The following is a 23,883-nucleotide window of genomic DNA, read 5'->3' on the forward strand; positions in this document are numbered from 1 at the left end:
GGAATTGCTCGAATACAAAAAGACCCAGACCTTCCTCAACATGGACTGATTCAATCAACTCCGACTCGCTGGAACTCAACACTTCACATGATGGCCAGAATGTTAGAGCAAAAGAGAGCATTAAACATTTATGCCACAGAGTATGAGGGATTTACATCTCTCAACACTGGCCAGTGGCAGATTGTTTCAAACCTAGTTGAGACACTTACACCAATAGAGGAGGTGACTCTTCAAATGAGTCACTATTGCCCCTTTTCCACCAAAGCAGTTCCAGGGCTGGTTTGAGGCCAGTGCTTAGTTTGGAACCGGGTTTTCTGTTTCCACTAACAAAGAACTGGCTCTGGGGCCAGAAAAACCGGTTCCAGGCTAGCACCAACTCTCTGCTGGGCCAGAGGAAAGAACCGCTTACGTCAGCGGGGGGGTGGAGTTGTTAAGACCAACAACAATAACAAGACCGCGAAAGATCGCCATTTTTAAGCGACGAGAAGCAGCAGCTGTACAAACGCGAAGTCATCCATTATTATTATTATTGTTGTTGTTGCTGCTGCTGCTTCTTCCATGTTTTTGCTTCGATATTCGCGCCAAGGTTTATGCAAACGTAGGGACGTAACTGACGTATACAGTACAGCGATGTAATGACGTATACAACGACGTAACTGATGTATACAGCGACGTAATGATGTGGCTTCCCTTAGCACCGCGAGCTATGGAAAAGCAAACTGGTTCTCAGCTGGCTCACAAGTTGAACGAGTTGTGAACCAGCACCAGCACTGGCCCCAAACCAGCCCTGGAACTGATTTGGTGGAAAAGGGGTATCTGAGAGCTCAATGTCATGTGTGATCCCAAGTGCTCAGGTCCTGAGGATGCTCCTGAAAGATGAGGGGCCCGCCACACTGGGAATCCAAACCATGCAACAAGAAATGCTAGAGAGCCTAAATCGACACTTTGCCAAAATGGACGGTGTTCCATGTGTGGTTCTTGCCTGTTTACTGGACCCTTGATATAAGCATCATGCTTTTACCTTACAGGACACGCTGATAAAGGCCAGGAAATGGCTGATTGAAGACATGCAAGGCCTGGGAGAGGCTTCTGTCAGCGGGCCAACAGAAGAGCCACAGGAAGGAGGAGGAGATGGAGATCTAACAGCATCAAGTTGTGCAAAAAGACCAAAGGTGGATCAGCCACGACAAGGAAAGCTTGTTGATCAGATGTATAACACTATTTGGAAGACACACACAAGCAACATCAATAACAATTGCTACTCTGGAAGATGAGCTTCAGCACTACCCAAGAGAGCCAGTGATAGATCATCACAATGGGAAACCAGAGGATTGGTGGAGGCAAAACCTGAGCAGATTTCCAACACTGGCAGATGAAGCGAGGAAATATCTGGACCCTCCTCTTTCATCTGTTCCTAGTGAAAGAGTATTCAGTGAGGTGGGGGCCATATATATATTTAAAAAAAAAAAACGAAGCCAGCTATTAGGGGAAACAGCAGAGACCCTCTGCTTCCTGCATCACAATTTAGTCCTTCTGAACTCGTAGTACTGATTACACTGAATGTTGTTCTGTTCTGAACATTTTTAGTCTATGGACTTAAGACTGTGTTTTTTGTTACTTAGCATTTTCAACAATGCAGAAAGATTATTTTTTTCTACTTTTTCTCAATCATTTTAGAGTCTATGGACAAAGCAGTGTGTGTGTGGTTTTTTTTGTTACTTTACATTTTCAACTGTAGCGTAAAGAAAGATTTCCATTTTTCTACTTTTTCTCAATTTTGAAGTCATGTGGAGTCTACAGACTTAAGGCAGTATTTTTTGTTACTTTACATTTTCAGTTGTAGCCTACAGAAAGATTTTTTTTTTACTTTTTTCTCAGGGGTGGCACGGTGGTGTAGTGGTTAGTGCTGTCGCCTCACAGCAAGAAGGTCCGGGTTCGAGCCCCGTGGCCGGCAAGGGCCTTTCTGTGTGGAGTTTGCATGTTGTCCGCGTGGGTTTCCTCCGGGTGCTCCGGTTTCCCCCACAGTCCAAAGACATGCAGGTGAGGTTAACTGGTGACTCTAAATTGACCGTGAGTGTGAATGGTTGTCTGTGTCGATGTGTCAGCCCTGTGATGACCTGGCGACTTGTCCAAGGTGTACCCTGCCTTTCGCCTGTAGTCAGCTGGGATAGGCTCCAGCTTGCCTGTGACCCTGTAGAACAGGATAAAGTGGCTAGAGATGAGATGAGACTTTTTTCTCAATAATTATGAAGTCATTTGAAGTCTATGGACTTAAGGCAGTGTTTTTTGTTACTCTCCATTTTCAACAGTAGCCAACAGACAGTTTTTCTATTTTTCAACTTTCTCAATAGGTGGTGTAGTGGTTCACACTGTTGCCTCACAGCAAGAAGGTCCTGGGTTCAAGCCCAGCAGCCAGCAAGGGCCTTTCTGTGTGGAGTTTGCCTGTTCTCCCCGTGTCTGCGTAGGTTTCCTCCAAGTGCTCCGGTTTCCCCCACAGGCCAAAGACATGCAGGTTAGGTTAACTGGTGGCTCTAAATTGACCGTAGGTGTGAGTGTGAATGGTTGGTTGTCTCTGTCAGTGCGTTTACATGCACATAGAGAAAATCTAATTTCTGCCGTTGCTCGACTGAAATCGAAGTTCTAAATGCCATGGAAACACCTTAGCTAGGCTGAAATTGAACCGAACTTGATTTCTCGTAATCAAGCTACACAACTTAGATTATGTGATTTTTGCCGAGCTACTTAGTGCATGTATACCCTATCGAGCTACGTAGTCGAGCTACTTACTTCAGCACTGCCCCTTCCGGAAGTGACGAGTGACGAGACCACAAGCGGGAAACACAACAGCCTCGGTCGGCATGACAACAGTAGTAGTGAGCAGCAGAAGAGGTCAGGAGGAACAAACGAAGAAGAGAAAATGGCGAGCAGAAACGTGCACTTCTGGAGCAATGAGGAGACAGAGTTCATGCTCATTCAGCTTAAGGAGTTGAATATATTAAAATTCATGGACAGGAGAAAAACGCACAATGGAGAACATGGAACTGATAACTTTGTTTACACTGTTGAATAGCTCTTCTTCATGACGACAACCGGAAGTGTACCAACACGATGGGGCATGTAGCGCTACCTGTGGCTCGGGTGCACAATGTACCTCACACAATAGCTCGATTTCCTTGTGTGCATGTAGGATTGGATTTCTCTGGCACCCCTGCTGGGACCCTTTGCTCGATTACCGACAGCAGCTCGATTTGGATGTGCATGTAAACGTACTGTGTGTCAGCCCTGCGATAACCTGGCGACTTGTCCAAGGTGTACCCCGCCTCTCGCCCATAGTCAGCTGGGATAGGCTCCAGCTTGCCTGTGACCCTGTAGAACAGGATAAGCAGCTACAGATAATGGATGGATGGATGGATGGATGGATGGATGGAACTTTCTCAATAAAAAAAACCATCCTTAACACTGAATATTGTCTGTTGTTTCTCAAAGAAGATATTTACTAAAAAATTCAGTACATTTCCATAATGTAATTTTGTTATTGCAACAGCCAAATATGATAAACGAATATCAGCCCAGAATATCGGTTATCGGTCATCCTAAGCCATTAAATATCGATATTGGTATCGGCCCTTAAAAAAGCATATCGGTCGACCCCACCATCTACCAGCTGGTATCCATGTCTGTATATCTTTCACCTACCTTGGTATAGAGATTTTACCCGAACTTTCAGAAAATTGTTAATGAAAAACGTATGGTGTAAAAAAGAAAATGGTACAGGATCTAAAGAGATGGGTCTCTCTTCAATTTTCTATACAAGGCAGAACCTCAACTATCAACTCTCATATCGCAATTCATTTGAGGAGGAAAAGGCACCAGAATTAAAGTCACAACTTGACAAAGAAGTAAGCTTACAGGCGGCCTGGCAGTCCCAAATCTAATTTTCTCCTATTATGCATTCCAAATTAGACCATTGCAGGTATGGAGACACCAGGATTCACAAGTCTCATGGCAGGCAATAGAGGCGGCACATGTGAAACCACGCCGGTTAGAGGACTTACCCAATCCAGGTACAGGTCGCAAAAATATCCAGCAATGTTATGGGAATATCATAGTTAACGCTCTTAATATCTGGAGAAAAACTGAAAAAACCCTGGGTGTAATAAATACATTTCATAAAACATTTCCAATATGGAACAATTATCCTTTTCAGTCAGGTGGGAAGCCATTTGTATTTCCCCTGCGGGCTCATAAAGGAGTCTCTGTTTTGGGGGATTTATTTGACAATACTGCACTGTGCACATTTCAGATTTTAATCTGTCAGGTACTTCATATTATCTAAGGCTAAGATCCGCAATGAAGGCGTATGGGGTGCCCTGGAGTCAGCCAATTCCAGAGCACCCAATGGAGAAATGGGCTGGACCAAAGCAGAGCTCAAGAAGGACTATAACAATTTACAATGCTTTAATTCTCCATCATTCTAAAGACCTAGCTGTAGAAAGCGTGTGGGAAAGGGACTTGAACACACTTGGTCTAGAACCATAATGGGAAAACATGGAAAAACCTAAGTAATGCCTCCAAAAATCTGGCACATCAACTGATGCGGGCGGCACGGTGGTGTAGTGGTTAGCGCTGTCGCCTCACAGCAAGAAGGTCTGGGTTTGAGCCTCGTGGCCGGCGAGGGCCTTTCTGTGCGGAGTTTGCATGTTCTCCCCGTGTCCGCGTGGGTTTCCTCCGGGTGCTCCGGTTTCCCCCACAGTCCAAAGACATGCAGGTTAGGTTAACTGGTGACTCTAATGGCCCTTTTCCACTACCCTTTTTCAGCTCACTTCAGCTCGCTTCAGCTCACTTCAGCCCGACACGGCTCGCGTTTCGACTACCAAAAAACAGCACGACTCAGCTCGCTTCAGCCCTGCTTAGCCCCTAAAACTCGCACGGTTTTGGAGTGGGGCTGAAGAGAGCCAAAGCGAGCCGAGTGAGGCTGGGGGTGTGAGCAGACACTCCCCTGTGCACTGATTGGTGAGGAGGAGTGTCCTCACATGCCCACACACGCCCCGCGAGCACGCTGGGATCTGTAAACACCGTAAACCCGGAAGAAGAAGAATTACGAATTATGAGAATTTCTGAAGCCTTATGCGCCTCGCCTCATCTATATACTCTTGCCAGTATCTGTTGGCGTTGTCGGTGACAACAAGCCACAGCACCAAGACCAGCAACACTAACGACTCCATGTCCATGTTTATTGTTTACTATTCGGGTCGTGAGACTACCGCTTAGAAGCTCACTGATGTCACTGTTTACGCCGCCTAATGACATCACGTGACGTCCACCCACTTTCGCTAACTCCACCCAATGTGTCCACCCACTTCCAGCCAGCACGGTTCAGCGCGGTTGTAGTCGAAATGCAACTCCAATAGCCTCACTCAGCTCGACTCAGCACGGCACGGCTCAGCCCGACTCAGCCGCGTTTGTAGTGGAAAAGCGGCAATAATTGACCGTAGGTGTGAATGTGAGTGTGAATGGTTGTCTGTGTCTATGTGTCAGCCCTGTGATGACCTGGCGACTTGTCCAGGGTGTACCCCGCCTTTCGCCCGTAGTCAGCTGGGATAGGCTCCAGCTTGCCTGCGACCCTGTAGAACAGGATAAAGCGGCTAGAGATAATGAGATGAGATCAACTGATGCACCTCAAGCTAATACATTAGGCACATGCTACCCCTTTGAAATGTTTTAAAATGAAATTAGTCTCAAGCCCTAATTCCACTCACTGCCCAGGTCAGGCACTTGGCACGACAATGCACATGTTCTGGGAGTGTGTCCCAATCAGACATTTCTGGAATGAATTTTTTTTCTATAATGTCATCATTACTTGATATTGACATACAACCCAACCCCTGCCTCTACCTTCTTAATGATGATTCACAGCTATCCCTCACTCTCAATCAGCACAGACCGTTTCTAGCAGGGCTCACTGCAGCAAAAAACAGCCATTTTAAGACTCTGGTTCCATACCACTCTACCCTGAAAACAATACTGGCTAATTGCCAATCAGTACATCACCCCTCAAGTGCATAACTGCATGCCTCAACAAGGCCAAACCCACACCTATCCAGGCATGGTCATGGATGACATTGTCCATCCGAGACCTCTGTGAGAAACAAAACATTTGCCCCTTTTCCACCAAATCAGTTCCAGGGCTGGTTCGGGGCCAGTGCTTAGTTTGGAACCGGGTTTTCTGTTTCCACTGACAAAGAACTGGCTCTGGGGCCAGAAAAAACGGTTCCAGGCTAGCACCAGCTCTTTGCTGGGCCAGAGGAAAGAACCGCTTACGTCAGCGGGGGGGCGGAGTTGTTAAGACCAACAACAATAGCAAGACCGCCAAAGCCGACATAACACCGGCTAATGTTAGCTCATAACAAAGGCTAACATAACCATCTCACATTCAGTGTAAGTAAGAGTCAAAACGTTATTAGGTTATTACCTGTCTCCTAGAACGTAATCACCGTCCACTCAAAACCTGTCCATCAACACAAACATATTGGATCTGCCGTTTTCTGATCCCGATAAAGCACCGTAAAGCCAGAAGCAGCAGCTGTACAAATGCGAAGTTATCCATTATTGTTGTTGTTGCTGCTTCTTCTTCTCCGTGTTGTTGTTGCTTCGATGTTCGCACCAAGGTTTATGCAAACGCAGCGACGTAACTGACGTATACAGTGACGTAATGACGTGGCTCCCCTTAGCACCCCGAGCTATAGAAAATCAAACTGGTTCTCAGCTGGCTCGCAAATTGAACGAGTTGTGAACCAGCACCAGCACTGGCCCCGAACCAGCCCTGGAACTGATTTGGTGGAAAAGGGGTAATTGTGACTTAAATGTAAGTGTCAGAAAGACCCCTCTCCCTTTTTTAATTTATTTGTTTGTTTTTTTTTTGGGGGGGGAATGCTTTATATGTGTATTTGATTGTAATATTGTAACTGCTGTCTATTTCTTATCGTTGTGATCATCTCTTCTTTTCTCATGAGCTATATATTGAGTTGTACTGTAGTTTGTGGATCATGTGTGCACTGTAAACTGTAACTGTGTGTAAAATTACACATCTTTTCTAATTTAAAAAAATGTTGATCGCATTTAAAATAAAAAAAACACCTTCACTCACTCTGTAAATGTTTAGGAACTGAGGAGAGCAAATACTGTAGTTTTGAAAGTGAAATGTTGCCCCATTCTTACTCAGTCTAGGATGTCGTCACCTCAACAGTTCAAGGTCTCCTTTGTCATATTTTTCGTTTCATAATGCGCCAAATGTTTTCAATGGGGGACAGGTCTGGACTGTAGGCAGGCCAGTTTAACAGCTGGACTCTCTTACTGTGGAGCCATGCAGTTGTAATACGTGCAGAATGTATTTTGTCACTGTCTTGCTGAAATAAGCAAGGCCTTCCCAGAAAAAGACATTGTATGAATTGCAGCATATGTTGCTCCAAAACCTGTATGTATCGCTCAGCATTAATGGTGTGTTCCCATCACAGATGCTGGCTTCTGAATTGTGTGCTGATAGGAAGCCAATTGGTCCCTCTCCTCTTTAACCTGAAGGATGCGGCATATATTATTTCCAAAAAGAGTTTCAAATTTTGATCCATCAGACCACAGGACAGTCTTCCACTTCGCCTCAGTCCGTTGCAAATGAGCTCGGGCCTAGAGAGTTATTTATTTATTTATTTATTTAAATGCCATGTCAGCACCTGAGGCTAAATCATGGCAAAAATGTTTTAGTAGATATTACAAATACTTTATAAATAAATAATTAAAACAAATAAAATTACATAAAATACATAATAAATTAAATAAACGAATAAATAACTAAATGAGCTGCTTTAAAAACACATGTGGCAGAAACTAACACTTTTTGTGGCGGCACCTTCTTAAAAACATTGTCCAACGCAGGCCCAGAGGAGATAGTGTTTCTGGATTTTTTTTTTAAATGGGTTTCTTTTTCGCATGGTAGAAATGTAACTTGCATTTGTGGATGCAGCAATGAACTGCGTTCAGCCACAATGTTTTTCGGAAGTGTTCCTAAACCCATGAGGGACTTGTACTGCAGAACCATGTCTGTTTTTAATGCAGTACAGTTTGAGGGCCTGAAGATCACGGGCATCCAATATTGGTTTTCGGGCCTTCTCCCTTGCGCAGAGATTTCTGTAGATTCTCTGAATCTTTCAATAATATCATATACCATGGATATGATCCCCAAATTCTTTGCAATTTTACATTTAGAAGCGTTATTCTTAAATTTGCCCACTGTTTGCCCACGCAGTCTTTCACAGAGCAGTGAACCTCTCCCCATTTTTACTTCTGAGAGACTCAGGCTCTCTGGGATGCTCTTTTTACACCCAATCATGTTACTGACCTGTTGCCAATAGCCTAATTAGTTGAGAGATGTTCCACCAGGTGTTTCTTGTTCAGCATTACAACTTCCAGTCTTTTGTTTCCCCAGTCCAAACTTTTTTTTTTAAATGTGCTGTTGGCCTTAAATTCAAAAAGTGAGCGCATATTTGTAAAAAAAAAAAAAAATCAATAAAATTTCTTGGTTTCAGCATTTGATCTTTGTACTATTTTCAATGAAATGTAGGGTTTCCATGATTAGAAAATCATCAATTTCTATTTTGTTTTTTTTAACATAGCGTCCCAACTTTTTTGGAAATGGGGTGGTACCAAAAATACAGTAGAATACAGCCCTATGGACCTTTCTAGAAAGCTGTCCATCTTCTCTCAAATGTGACTGGGAAAGCAAGCTAGCTATATTTCAAAACAACTATGCTTTTTCCTGATTGTGTATGAAATGTGCTATATAAATAAACTTGCCTTGCCTTGCCTGATCGAGAAACCGTTGACAACAGCCATCTAATAATATTTCATCAGGTTTCATGAGTTTTTTTGGTTTGTTACATTCCAGAAAGATCAGTTCATGTTTGCTGCACATATCAATCTATTATGATTATATGCAAATGGCTACTGGACTTTCTGACCAATCGCCCCCAGTCTGTCAAGCTTGGGAGACATGCATCTTCCATCCTCACCCTGAGTACCAGTGTGCCATAAGGCTGTGATGAGCCCCCTCTTCTATGCACTTTTCACCCACGACTGTCAACCCACCCACAAATCGAACATTATTGTTAAGTTTGTGGATGATACGATGGTCATTGGGCTTATATCTAACAACGATGAAGCTGCATACAAAGAGGAAGCTCAGAACCTGGCAGTATGGTGCGACACCAACAACCTGGTCTTAAACACCAAGAAGACCAAAGAAATCATTGTGGACTTCAGGACCTCCAAAAAGACAGCACATAGCCCGGTAACCATCAGAGCAGAGACTGTGGAGAGAGTCTCCAGCTTCAGGTTTCTGGGAGTGACCATCACGGAGGACCTCTCCTGGACTGAGAACACCTCAGTAGTAGTAGGCAAAGGACAACAATGACTCTACTTTCTGAGGAGATTAAGGAGATTCAACCTCCCCCAGAAGCTGCTGGTCAATTTCTATAGGTGCACCATAGAAAGCATATTAACAAACTGTATGACTGCCTGGTACAGCAGCTGCACCAAAGCTGCCAGAAAAGCCCTACAGTGTGTTGTGAAAACAGCACAGGACATCGTTGGCACCGAGTTGCCATCTTTGGATCTGCTACACAACACTCGCTGTGTTAGAAGGGCCAAAAACATTATAAAGGACGTCACTCACCCCGCACATTATTGTTTAAGCTCCTCCCATCAGGCAGGCACTTCAGATCTATACACACACGCACCAACAGACTTAAAAACAGTTTCCTTTGAACTGCAATAAACTTACTGAACTCTGATATCTCTACAGTCTGAGATATGACATGTGCAATACATTGTTTTTTCTATTCAATCCACAACCTATACAATTACTTGATTTCCATATTGTTTCTGTTAAGTGTATTTATGTTCATTTTGTATATATTACATTTATTTATCACCTTTCTTAGCTTTCAGGTATTTGCTAAGTAAGTGCTGGGTTTGTTTGGGTTTTTTTGTTTGTTTTTTGTCTTAATATTTTGCACCTTTGGGACCAGCACAAAAGAAATTTCACTGTGCCTTAACAATGACAAAGTGCTTGAACTTGAACTTATAAAACTGAAATGCATTTAGTCCTGCCATGAGTCAAAATGGGTTGCTTTAAACAGCATTTCATTATAATGCCCGTAAGATTTTCTGAAAACTTACTTTTAATATGTTAGAGAACAAATTAAGATTACAGCTCTGTACACAGCATACGGTCAGTGTGAGCTATATGGAGTGGTGGCTCAATAAATGAAAGCATAACTTTTTGTACAAACAAAATAAATAAGGCAGAAATGCAGTTTTAGTTTGTAGCTCAGTAAAGAAGTCAGGCTAAAACAAAATAGTTCAACATTAGCAATATGTTGATGAACTTGCTCTTTTTTCAGTGTCGTGAGCAGGGTTGCCAGGTTCCTCTTGTGTAATGTCCATGTATTGCAAGTATATACTGCAAATCAGAAATGCAAGCCACTGTTAACTCATTTCCCCCAAAAAGACAGGAAAAAAAAGTCTACCTTTTCCTTTGCCCATGGGAAATTTCAGTTGCAATTAGGGTTGGGAATGTGTTAAAAGCCTGGCAACCCTCATCACAAGGTCCATCAAGCTGTTCTTTAACACTCATTGTCAAAGTAACAACCCTTTTTTTTTTTCAACCAGTCAAATCTGAGTCACTGAAGCTAGCTAGCTAGCAATAAATAAATATTCCACCTATTCTTCATATCTGCATTTATATTTGTTTAGGACTAATTACCTTTTCAGTCCAAGCAAATGTATTGATATTCAGTTACACCCCTAATAAACATGCAACAAACCTGGCTGCAAAAATAAGTGGCCCTGTTCAATGGCCAAGTAATAGAACTCACAACCCTATAGTCGCTAGAACATATCCTTGAATGCTTGGCCCTCATGTACTTCAACACTGCAAACTTAGTCCACTTTTGACCAAAGGCACACTAAAATCCCATGCATGGCTAAGACTGTTTAGAATGGCTCTCACCTCTGGCAGTGGCATGCCATTGATGATGAGGTCAGGCTGTTGTGGGCCCTGTCTGGTGAAGTTGTGGTGGTAGCCATGGTTCGGTGCAACATTTCTTGAGTTCTGGCTTTCCATGTTGAGAAAGGTGCTCTCAGAGCGTCTACAGCCCAGTGGCAGTGACTGCTGGTGGTAGTCAAAGTAGTTGAGTGAGGATGTGAGGGATGAGCAGCTCACGACATTCATCTTGTCTGTCTCCTCCACGTCACGTGGCACTAGGCGGATATCATTCTTGCTCAGTTTCTTTTTCTTGCTTGACTTCTTCTGGTTGCCATATGAGTACTCCACCACCCTGCACAGGTTTAAAAAAGAAAAAAAAAACATAAAACAAAACTGCATAGACTCAGCAACACAGTGCTCTATCTTTCCAGTTAAATGCAGGGCCCTATTTTCATGAGCATAATGCAAACAGGAAAATAAATAGCATATGATTGCAATGCTAAAGTGTGCAAATGTGTCAGATATTTTTGTACCCAATGGACAATAATGTGGGAAAGAGTGGCATCATTGTAAAGAAGAGGACATTATAATGAATACATTATCAAGAGTTATAGTTAGGACAGGCATACTGCTGCAGTATTAAAACAAATCACCTCTTCTCTTTCCCTTTAACATATGTGAAGTGAATAGCAGTGACATTTTCTTAATGAGATACAATTAGTTTTCATTTATAGATTTTACAGTGATACTGCCAGCTTATAAATTTAATTGAGTGTGATAATTGGTTTTGTTAGATATTCTATGTATTCTAAATCATAGGATGTGTAATTATGTCATTTTTTAAATTTATAATTTACATTTAGGAATTATTGGTTCTTATTTGTTATACATAAAAACTGTCAACTGCATTCAATTGGTAGTTGCAGCTTATTTATGTTGAATTGAGTGACAAATAGCGAAAGTCTATGAATTGGACTGTAAGAAAGGGTACATGAGTATTAAGGCTTCACTTAATTTCAGGAAAATTCCATTTACTTTGCTTTTCTTCCCTGCCTGCATTAAGAAGGGGACCCATTTGAATATTACACTTACTGCTGTGCCAGTCCACCCATATTATTACAGGTTCATTTGTTTCCAACTGTTAGAGAACAAGGGGGGGGGGGGGGGAGGTCTATTCTGAACAATGCTAGCAAAACATCAGTTTTATATCAGTAATTTATTCTTGCATCAGCATGAAAATATAGCCCACAAAGTCAAGGTGTCAACTCTGCTACTGTACCAGACCTGGACTCACTGACAATGCTCGACACTCACCGGCAAAGCCACGGTCAAGTGACCTCTGGTCACCAGTGGAGCTCTGATTTGTTTGCAGTCCCATGCATTGCAGCTTTACTTGTCACAAATAAGAGCACAATGCAAACATGCTAAACCACAGCAGCACACAAAGTGACAAACGGCACTGAACAGCATCAGGAGAGTAACAATATTCAAATTTCTAGCACATAGACAGCATAAGATAACTCAATGCTGATGATGTTTTGATCCTTATGACTAAGCCTGAGATATCCATCTCCAATCTTATCAACACTATGAGCAAGTTCAGTGCCTTTTCAGGTTATAAAATAATTTTTAACAAGTCAGAAGCAATGTCCCTTGGTAGCTTAAAGCATCAACCTAAAGCTCCATATCCCTTCTCCTTTAAGTGATCCCCAGCAGGCATTGTGTATTTAGGAATATAATATCACCCCTCAATTTAACAGAATGTACAAAAATTTTGTCCCATTGTTTGAACACCATAAGATTAGATTTGGAGAGTGGAACATTTTTGGTTGGGTCATGTGGCTCTTTTCAAATGAATATTCTCCCTAAATTATTACATCCAATTCAAATGGTCCTAGCTGTCTTCCCACATAAGACCATATAAAGCCTGAATAGCTTGTTCGGTTCCTTCATATGAGCCAAGAAGAAGCCCCACCTTAAGTTAGCAACGCTATTCCTCTCATCCTCAAGTGTGCCCCTTTTCCACCAAAGCAGTTCCAGGGCTGGTTCGGGGCCAGTGCTTAGTTTGGAACCGGGTTTTCTGTTTCCACTGACAAAGAACTGGCTCTGGGGCCAGAAAAACCAGTTCCAGGCTAGCACCAACTCTCTGTTGGCCAGAGGAAAGAACCGCTTATGTCAGCGGGGGGGCGGAGTTGTTAAGACCGACAACAATAACAAGACCGCAAAAGATCGCCATTTTTAAGTGACGAGAAGCAGCAGCTGTACAAACGCGAAGCCATCCATTATTACTGTTGTTGTTGTTTTTGCTTCGATATTCGCGCCAAGGTTTATGCAAACGTAGCGACGTAACTGACGTATACAGTGACGGAATGATGTATACAACGACGTAACTGACGTATACAGCGACGTAATGACGTGTCTTCTCTTAGCACTGCGAGCGATGGAAAAGCAAACTGGTTCTCAGCTGGCTCGCAAGTTGAACGAGTTGTGAACCAGCACCAGCACTGGCCCCGAACCAGCCCTGGAACTGATTTGGTGGAAAAGGGGTATTGGTGGCCTTGACCGCCCTGACATTTGAAAATACCAGCTTAGTGCACACCTTCGTTTCATTTCTCCCATTGGTGCATAAAGACCCAACATCCCTATGATTAGATACAGAAAGTTCCATGTCCAAATCACCCTTAGTAAACTTATTATTCCTTAGAAAGTCTAAAGCCTCACTCACAACCCACCATAAGTATTTTGGACACACACGGGTCACACGATTTGGTAGCTCGCAGCCGTGCTGCAGGGTTGTGGTGAACCCGGGGGAAAGTTTGGGGGAGGAGTACAGGCAAAGTACTTGTCAAGTACAGGTTGCACACCTGACTTCCTCAAGGCGTGGGAAAAATAGTGCCGTTAGCCCGTGAAAAGTGTATATCTGATGCACGTGATCAGTGTGTGTTCAGTGAGTGTGGAGTGTGTGAGACTTGCATTTTACCAGTTTCCTGTGCTACGAGTTCAGACAGCACTTGTGAAGCATGTGTGATGCATGTGATTAGCATGTGACAATCACTCATAACTTGTGTGTGATGCAAGCCAGGAGTGGGTATAAAACCAGCGTGTCTGCAGTATTCTGCATCTGTCTTTCGACTGAAGAACAGTGGATATTTTGTGGGAAAAATTTAAAAATGTTCAGTTTAAAGTTTAGAAAATGGGACCCAAGAAGAAGCGAGCAAAAGTAAAGTAACTCAGCCTGAAACAGCAGAGGGGGAGGAAGAGGAAGAATTTGACAATAATGGTAGCAGCACTGGCAAGCCCTGCACGGACAGAGAAAAGTATGCCTTCAAGCCAGCAGAAGGCACAGCACCCCACCAGAGGGATTTTCACAGGTAAATACACATGCTTTAAACATTTATTTCAGTATCTATATGCTTATATAATTAATATTATATTTGCTGATTTTCCAGAAGTGAGGACATTGCAATCCCATCATCGCTGTCAGGCCATTGTGCCATGCTCAGTGATGAGGACAAGGACATCCCGACACCCCGTCCCATCACTCAGCAGGAGTAAGAGCAGGACAGTAGCTCAGAGTCAAAGTGTGTTTCAGTGCCCAAACTGTTGGGCTATTTAGTTGGGATTTTTTACAATGTAATAAAATGCGTTATTCCCTTATACTCATGTTTTGTTATTTGACGTTTGCATGGTAAATTAAACATATACTCAAATAAAAACAGCAAATGAGGTGGTCTTCTTCCTTTCTTCAATGCTACACACTACATGATCGGTTCCTTGGTTCCTCCCCAATATATATACCCAGAGTCTTGCCCCCCGTGTCACGTGCGCTGTGTGCAGGTCGCGTGTGCTGCGTGCACACCACACATAGGGGTAGAAAGTGAGATGCACTTCTGTCTTGCGTGCCACACAAATAGCAAGTGTGGAATACTTGTGTAGTACTTCTGAGGCACGTCACTCATACAAGGACCGTGCGTCACTCATAAGTCTTACGGTCATCACAAAAAGCCCCTACTCGCCGCGCTGCTGACTTGGTTCAGGTGTACAAAAGGAATAAGGGTCCTGTACATAGTGTACGCATTCTCAATTTGCCGCAAGACCCATAGAATTTGCATGTGTAGGACCAAAAGTCTCCACGGGCAGTCTGAAGAAGAAACCTTTATTCGTCACATGCACACTTCAAGCACAGTGAAATTCATCCTCTGCATTTAACCCATTTGAAGCAGTGAACACATGCACACACTCAGAGCAGTGGGCAGCCACACCAGAGCGCCCGGAGAGCAGTCAGGGGTCAGGTACCTTGCTCAAGGGCACCTCAGCCCAAGCCCACATCAACCTAACTGCATGTCTTTGGATTGTGGGGGAAACCGGAGCACCCAGAGGAAACCCACGCAGACACACGGAGAACATGCAAACTCCACACAGGAAGGCCCTCGCCGGTCGCTGGGTTCGAACCCAGAACCTTCTTGCTGTGAGGCGACCGTGCTAACCACTACGCCACCGCTACGGCGCTGAACACATGCAAGTCTCAAGCACGGTTTTGTCAATTTTTTTTTTACTGTAGACCGCCCATAGCAGCACATACGGCGGGTTGTGAGTGAGGCTTAACTCTCTGTTGAATACTTGCCACAACCCCATTACAATTTGTAATGTTAAGGCATGGTGGATTGTTAAAAAAAAAAAAAAAAGTTGGAAGGCAGATCCCAATTTACTTCCATCTTCACTCCAATATGTGAAAACTCTGATTTTTTGCCAGGAGTTTTTCAGGTCTGGGCTAGTAAAGGGCTTTCTAGTTTATGTGATTTATTGGATGGATCCACTTTAATGTCCTTTAGCCAGTTAACTGAAAAATACAATATTCAAAAACAGGATTTTTTCCATTATTTACAAATAAGAGACAGACAGACAGATATAGATTTATTAAGCTAGAAACTGCATGCAAGTAGAACAATATATGAATGTCCAATTGAACTAAATACATGAAACTAAACTAAAATATTTTATCAAGAGAGATACTACAGTTCTCCTTAAGCCAAACACCTCATGCATAGACCGGCAACTTTTCTCACTACAAACGGGCCACTCTGTAGGTTTTTTTTTTTCTATAGATTGCTTAAGGAATATGGTACTACAGGTATGTTACATCTAAAGGAGGTTTGGGAAAGGGAACTCAACCTAGAGATAGCAGACAATGAATGGGATATGTGTGGGTAAGTGTGAGAACCTTGAGTATCTGTAACAGAGTAAAGTCAATTGAGTTGAAAATCTTACACAGAGCCCATATATCCCCCTCTCAATGTCACAAGTTTAATGTTGGCCTGTCCCCTCAATACCCTAAGTGCAAAATAAAGATAGGCAGTCTCACTCACTGCCTGTGGTCATGCAGGGAAATACAAAACTTCTGGTGTACTGTGGGACAAAAGATTAATCAGATTCTATCTAGTACTTTGCAGTGTGAGCTGCTATGCATGTTACTTGGGACATCAAATGGTCTTATTCCTGATAAATGTAAAGAGAAGCTGTACAAAATGCTAACTTTCTGTGCAAGAAAATTTATTTTCCTGAACTGGGTAACAAATAAAGCGCCCTCTAAAACACAATGGCATATGGTCATAATAGAATATATATCATTAGATTATCTGACCTGTATGTTGCATGATAAAGATAATGTCTTTCGTAAAATATGGGAGCCCTTTATGTCATACATTGGACTGGACATTGCAACTATACTGAGAAGAGGGTTTACAAAGATTGGAATGGATGGTGCATCTAACTACCTGTTACCTACTTCCAGGCGCAGTTTTAAGGGGTGGCAAAAGGTGTCAGTTGCCACTGTAAAAATATGTCTTGCCACCCCAGTTGCCCCCCTATTTTAAAAAGAGTTATTTATTAAAACACATTTTTGAAATTCAATTATCTATCTACAGAGATACTAAGCCCTCATCTCATCTCTACCTACCATTATTTACGTTATTTCACACCCCACCCCACCCCCAGAATTTTGAAATGGTTTCACCCAGAGAGAGACGTTCTGTTAGCATTACTAGCAGGTCAGCCTAGCTCGCATTTTCGCCTGTGTGCTATTCAGTTTAGTGATATACTTAATTTGTTTCTTTTAGTTTTATGGAAATCGAGGATGAACACATCTGTATAAGTTTGAAGTCTTCAGTAAAGATCCACAATCTAAACCGTTCGCTATCTGTCTATTTTTTGATACATCACTAGGGCAGAATAGTTCCATTCATTGCTTGGGAATATACTTTCAGAAAAGATGGTTTAGATGCAGGGGTGAAAGTAAGCCGGTCCTGGCCGGTCCGGCGTACCACTAAAAGATTTGGCCGTACCGGAAAGAAAAATATACTGTCTCTGAAAAAAAAAATGCACTTTCAGCATAACAACACACCTGCTAACATCAATTTACCAAAAGCAACACGTTTTCCTCAATATACATTGCATATAACTCGTTCTGACCTGTCTCTGAATTATGTCTGAAGTGAATTCCTTCCGTGTTTCACTTGACAGACAACGTGCGAGATAGTGCACATACCCCACTGCTTAACCATCTTGCGCCAATGTGCGCAGCTGGTATCCAAAGTGTTTTAGTAGACAGACATTTGTTGCAAAGTCTCCCAAATAAAAACAACATATACAGAAACATATGTTGATGTTTCAATATTCTATTATGTGTGCAGTGTTTCACTGGACAAACAACAAGCGAGCTACAGTGTGTGTATGGCTTAACCAGATCTTGTGCTATAATGTGCGCAGCTGGTAATCAAAGTAACTTTCACTTTTCTGTTCTGTTACACTGTTCTGTGTCCAATGTCTAAAATGAAAAGTTAGTTTTCAACTGTTTAGCTAAAAAAAATGTTATTAAAACAATTGTGTTGTTGAAATGATGTGTTTGCAATTTATTTAGAATCAAAAACTGATACAGGTGGATGAAAGAGTGATCTCATCTCTCATCTCATTATCTCTAGCCGCTTTATCCTTCTACAGAGTCGCAGGCAAGCTGGAGCCTATCCCAGCTGACTATGGGCGACAGGCGGGGTACACCCTGGACAAGTCGCCAGGTCATCACAGGGCTGACACAGAGACACAGACAACCATTCACACCTACTGTCAATTTAGAGTCACCAGTTAACCTAACCTGCATGTCTTTGGACTGTGGGGGAAACCGGAGCACCCGGAGGAAACCCACGCGGACACGGGGAGAACATGCAAACTCCACACAGAAAGGCCCTCGCCGGCCCCGGGGCTCGAACCCAGGACCTTCTTGCTGTGAGGCGACAGCGCTAACCACTACACCACCGTGCCGCCCGTGAAAGAGTGATAGTGTGATAAAAAGTACTATACTAGTACTACTGAGTGATAAGAAGTCCTAGTGAATGCTTGATAAGTAGACAATAATAAACAATTAGGTGTATTTTTTGGCGCGCGCTGCACGCGTGCACCATGACTCAAAATAATAGTACCAGCAAGAAATAAAAGTTACTTTCACCCCTGTTTAGATGGTTGAATCCGTTTTCCTTGATGGTACAATAGCTCAATACATATTTGACAAGATGACTTGATTGTGAGTCTTTCTTGACCGTAAGTAAAAATGATTTCTACGATTTGCATAAACTGCTGCATCGACAACCTTATGCCCCCCTCCTGGAACCTATGCCCCTCCTTTGCCACCCTAAGGAAAAATCTCTGGAGCCTCCACTGCCTACTTCCATGTTAATGTGTAAGTCCTGAGTCAACTGTCTGTGTATAAGGGTTGTTTTACAATCAGGGTACAAAGTTTGTGTCACAGGGGTCCAAAATTTAAATTGATTCAAACTGTCTCTTGTACCAGTTTTTAAGTGAAGGACAAGTTAAAGAACAGATAGGCATGTGTAATAGTTTGTATTATAACAAGATTAAGTGTAGCTTTAAGCAGGGCTGGGAGAAACAAATGAAGTGATTCTCGGAGAGGACATTTTTTTGACAATTCAGAATCCACTACTTCCATAGTGCTTTTAAATATAAGGCTGTAAGCTTTGTGTTAGTTGTCTCTAATATTTATGTCCCAATATCTTGACCACATTTTAGGATGAAAATAATCATTTTAGATATGTTATTTTATATTGAAAAATTAGCTGTCTTGGAGAGGACATTTTTTTGACACAATTACATACTAATTTGATCAAAATAGTCTGAAAACTTACTGGCATTCAACATTAAAACTTAACTATGTTTCCAATGATATGGAACCAAATATTTGTTTTATGGTATAAAGAATGATTTAAGTGCATCCCTTTTGTGGTCAAAAAAGCACTTTTTCTAAATGACACGAGTAATTTTGCTAAATATGACATATATTGCCATACATTCACCAAAAATAACATTATCACCAATTTTTTTTTTTTTGCATGGTAAATAGAGCTATCACAGGGCTACAATAAACAACCAAGTTTATTTAGTCAAGCCTTTTGATATTGAAGATAGTAAGTGTTAATAATAGTGATAATAAGTGTAAGTTTTAATGTGATTAGCTTGCGTACCCTGATTGTAAAACAACCCATATTTGAGCCTGTGAGCTGAGTTGTTGTTGTTGTTTTGTTTTACTTTATGTTAATGTATGCTGTTAAAATCAATAAACATATGGTTGAGAGAAAAAAAAATCAAATTTCAACTCTCACACGTCTTTCAAAATTAAAATTCTCAGCACGTCTCTATGGCGGTTCCTAATTCAAGCACAATAATTTGATTGCAATCATAGTATATGAGCAACAATTGAACATGCTTCATCTGCAATGTTTTCACACTGGACATGAACCCATGAGCTCATAACTGAGGCTTGTGCTGTAAGCATCTCTCCCAGCTGATCTTCCCAAGAGGATCGGATTCCCATGAAATACTATTACTCTCATAAATGTTTATATTTCTTTAATTTTTTTTTTTTACTTTCCTCCCCTACATTTTCCTTTGGATGATTGCTGCATCTGCATACTGTATTTCTTTATTATAGTGAAGAAAAATTATAGTAGTATAGGACCTTATCTAATGGATGCCATCTGAAACAGCTTCCTCCCTCTAATTCAAAGCAAGTAAACAGTGGGAGCAATCTTTGGAAAATGTATGCGCCTTAAGACAGACAGACAGACAGACAGAAAGAAAGAAAGAAAGAAAGAAAGAAAGAAAGAAAGAAAGAAAGAAAGAAAGAATTTTTTTCCCTTTTATTTTTGCAAATTAATGTCAAAATCATATCTGAAAATTGCAAGTTGTTTAAATTCAATATTCCTGTTTGTTCATTTTTCTCCATACTGTAACTGCTTTGCATCTGCATCATCATATCTTTGTAACAAAAAGCAAATGTATTATGCATTTGTCTCACTATAAATGGAGGCAATCTCGCACGTTAGATAAGCCAGTCAGTGTCTTTCGCACAGCACATGAAACACATCATGCACTTTCACCCTCCCCACACACACACTTGGGAATTGGATAGATTTGTTTTATTTTTGCAAATTGATGTGTCAAATGCCAAAATCTCACATCTGAAAATTGTAAACTGTTTAAATACAATATTCTTATGTTTTTCTCCATACTATAACTGCTTTGCATTGTCATATTCGTGTAATCAAAAGCAAATGTGTCATGCATTTATCCCACTTTAAATGGGGGCAATACCACACATCTTAGAGAAGCCAGTAACCGCAAGTCTTTTAGCACAGCACAATCATGCAGTTTCACTATAATAACACACACACCATCAACTTACAAAAGACATACATAATATAATATTTTGGTCTAAACAACATGATCTAAAATGCTACAAAATGTATATTTTTTGTTGTTTTAAAATAAATAACTGCAATCATGCTTTTTAAAATATCTGCTATATTTACATGCAAGTATTAACATGCTGCATTTTTGTATCATCTTTAAAATGTACTGATTTATGTACTCAGTTAATAAATTAGGACAATGTAAATAACTGGATAACAATCACTTAATTCTTGTCACTCTATTCATTTTTTTTGGAAAATGGCCCAGTCTTTCTGGATACGAAACAAGTATCTTTCTAGATCAGTCTGTATCATTTACAGGTCAGAATAATATTAGGCACTTGTAAGCCCATTTATAAGAGTATTTATGATTAAACTTTAAAAAAAATTTTTTTACCTGAGCCTGAGAAATTAAAACAGTTGTTTTAGTTATATCACTATTAATATACAGTACTTGTACAAAGCTCCATATCCTTATTCTGCATGTTTTATTCAAACTGGACCTCTTAGATGTGCAATACTGCTTGGTGGCATACAGTAAGGCCTTATCACATGCACACAAAACTACAGAAAATTACGCAGCCACTGTCAAGTTAAACTAAAACTCAAACATGCATTACATTCTACTTTAACATACCTCACATGCACATTTCACCATGAAAATCACTCAGTAATAACAGACATGATACTGTGTTAGTAAAGCAAAAATGGCTGCTTCAAAAATAGCTACAATACCTGCAGTTGTATGTGCGAATTTGCTTGTTGTCCCTTTTGCACTTCACGGCAACAAAGATCATTGTGACAAATAAAATAACAGCAATGGAGCCCAAAGCGATGATAAAGATGAGGGACAGATTTCCTGGTCCAATCTGCTCATGTGTGTTAAGATCCGGAGAGAGATAGACAATGATGTATGCAGAAGCAGATAAAGATGTCTGGCCATGGTCATGGGCCACAACAGTTATTTGATAGGAGGGCTTGGTGTTTTCTCCAAACATTTTTGTGGTCCACACCTCACCATTAACCTGGTCAATTTCAAAGTATGCCATGTCTCCCTCTGAGATGGAATATGTCAGTCTTCCATTTTCTCCCTCATCGTAGTCATCAGCCTTGATTTGAGTAACCAAATAACCACTTCCAGCATTTTTGGGGATGGAAATCTCTGCAGTGCCATTAACAAGTGGTGGGGTTGTCATCACAGGCGTGTTGTCATTTACATCCAGAACAACAATTCGCACAGTGGCATTACTTGTTAATGAAGGATCTCCCCCATCTTTGGCAGAGACCTTAAATTCAAATGTCCGTGTGTCTTCATGATTAAAAGCTCTGACCCCATAAATTTCACCATTTGAGTTTACAGTAACATACGACTCCACTGACATTCCTCGAACTTCTGACTTGATGATTTCATAAGACACTGTGCCATTCATTCCCAGGTCAGGATCTCTAGCAGACACTGCAAGTAGGAATGCACCTGGGACATTGTTTTCCAACACCATTGCTTGGTAATGTGGCTTTGTAAAATAAGGGGGGTTGTCATTTTCATCTGTTACTTTAACTGCAAAAGATTTTGAACTTCTCAGTGGGGGATGACCACTATCCTCAGCCAAGATAGTAAGATTGTACATGTCTCTCTGCTCCCTGTCTAGTCGGCCATCAACAAGTAATGTGGAGAAGCTCTCAAACTCATTGAGTCTGAAAGGCACGTTGCCCTGCAGTCTGCACTGCACTTTCCCGTTTGCACCTGAATCACTGTCTGAAACTCTCACCAGTGCGATGACATAACCAAGAGGTGCATTCTCACTGACCTCTACCATCTCACTGTTTTCAGATAAAAGCTTAATTTCTGGTGCATTGTCATTGATATCTATTACATTGACAACCACTTTGCAGTGAGCCGGAATTGAATTTGGCCCCAGATCTTTGGCTTGAACATCTATTTCATGCACACGCAGTTCTTCGTGGTCTAAAATTCCATTAACGCTTATGACACCAGTTTTGGGATCAATTTTGAACATTTGCTTCGTCAGGTTGGACATAAAATTAACAAACGAGTACACAACTTCACCGTTTGTTCCTTCATCTGGATCAGTGGCATTCAATTTTATTACTAATGTATTTATAGCAGAATTCTCCACCACATTAACAGTGTAAACGGCCTCATCAAATACAGGGTTATTATCGTTGGAGTCGATTACTTTGATGTTAAGCTGTACATTCCCAGTCTTTGGTGGTTCTCCTCCGTCCTCAGCGGTGATTTCAAACGTATAATGAGACTGTGTCTCCCTGTCCAGAGCCTTTTCTACTACGAGCTCGGCTATTTTAGATCCATCTCCCCTGGTCTTGATCTCCAGGCCGAAAATATCGTTGGGGGAGAGCGTGTAAGTCTGAACGCCATTGCTTCCCGAGTCCGGATCGCTTGCCCCCTCTAGGGGAAACCGCGTGCCTGGAGCGGCGTTTTCCGAGATCTCAATGTCGATATGACTGGTGGGAAATCGGGGCGCGTTATCGTTCACGTCCAAGATCTCGATTTTAATCACGCATATCTCCATCGAGTTGGACATTACCTCCAGAGAAATTATGCACTTCGGCGTCTGTCGGCAAACAGCGTCGCGATCGATTTTTTGCTTAGTGAGGAGCAGTCCTGCCGGGCTTAGGTTTATCCATCGCGGTTCGGAATTGGAGATTACCCGCAAAAAAGGTTGCCGATTCCCCAGCGTGAATCCAGCCACTTTCGCGTCCGCCGTGACATTGGCGATTTTCGTTCCTGCGCGCAGTTCTTCCTCCACTGTGTATTTCAGATTGAAAACGGCCCCGGCGCTGCTGCAGCACGCCAGAAACCACAGAATCGTTTGCAAGAAATCCATGTCCTTAGAACAATGAAAACCTGTTGATATCCTCTTTTCACTTATTAGCCGACTAGGCTACAGTCAGGAACGGTATGACAGACGACATCTCAGCGGGTTTGTTTATATATAGACTATATGTATATATAAAGAGAGAGAGAAAGAGAGAGATCTATAAAAACGATTGCCTTAAAAAAGCCAGACTGGTTTCATCGGAATGGCTGAGCCTGAGGGACAATTTCGG

The 23,883-nt window shown here is 41.8% G+C and overlaps 1 protein-coding gene across 2 annotated transcripts in view; it reads right to left on the bottom strand.

The window, feature by feature from the left end:
- The window catches only part of pcdh19 (protocadherin 19), a 557,670-nt gene extending 534,007 nt beyond the window's left edge, over window positions 1–23,663 (bottom strand). Inside the window, exons 1-4 of one of the 2 annotated variants that reach the window (XM_060927626.1) lie at window positions 21,529–23,663; window positions 16,008–16,020; window positions 11,692–11,696; window positions 11,063–11,390 (exon numbers count right to left, since the gene is read on the bottom strand). In XM_060927626.1, coding sequence (XP_060783609.1) covers window positions 11,063–11,390; window positions 11,692–11,696; window positions 16,008–16,020; window positions 21,529–23,660 — 2,478 coding nt within the window. In that variant the 5' untranslated portion in view covers window positions 23,661–23,663. The remainder of the gene's footprint in view (window positions 1–11,062; window positions 11,391–11,691; window positions 11,697–16,007; window positions 16,021–21,528) is intronic. The other variant, XM_060927625.1, reaches the window with a different exon arrangement.
- Window positions 23,664–23,883: the final 220 nt, after the last annotated feature.

This window comes from Neoarius graeffei, chromosome 8 (assembly GCF_027579695.1).
Source record: "Neoarius graeffei isolate fNeoGra1 chromosome 8, fNeoGra1.pri, whole genome shotgun sequence".
NCBI classification, from domain to species: Eukaryota; Metazoa; Chordata; class Actinopteri; order Siluriformes; family Ariidae; genus Neoarius; species Neoarius graeffei.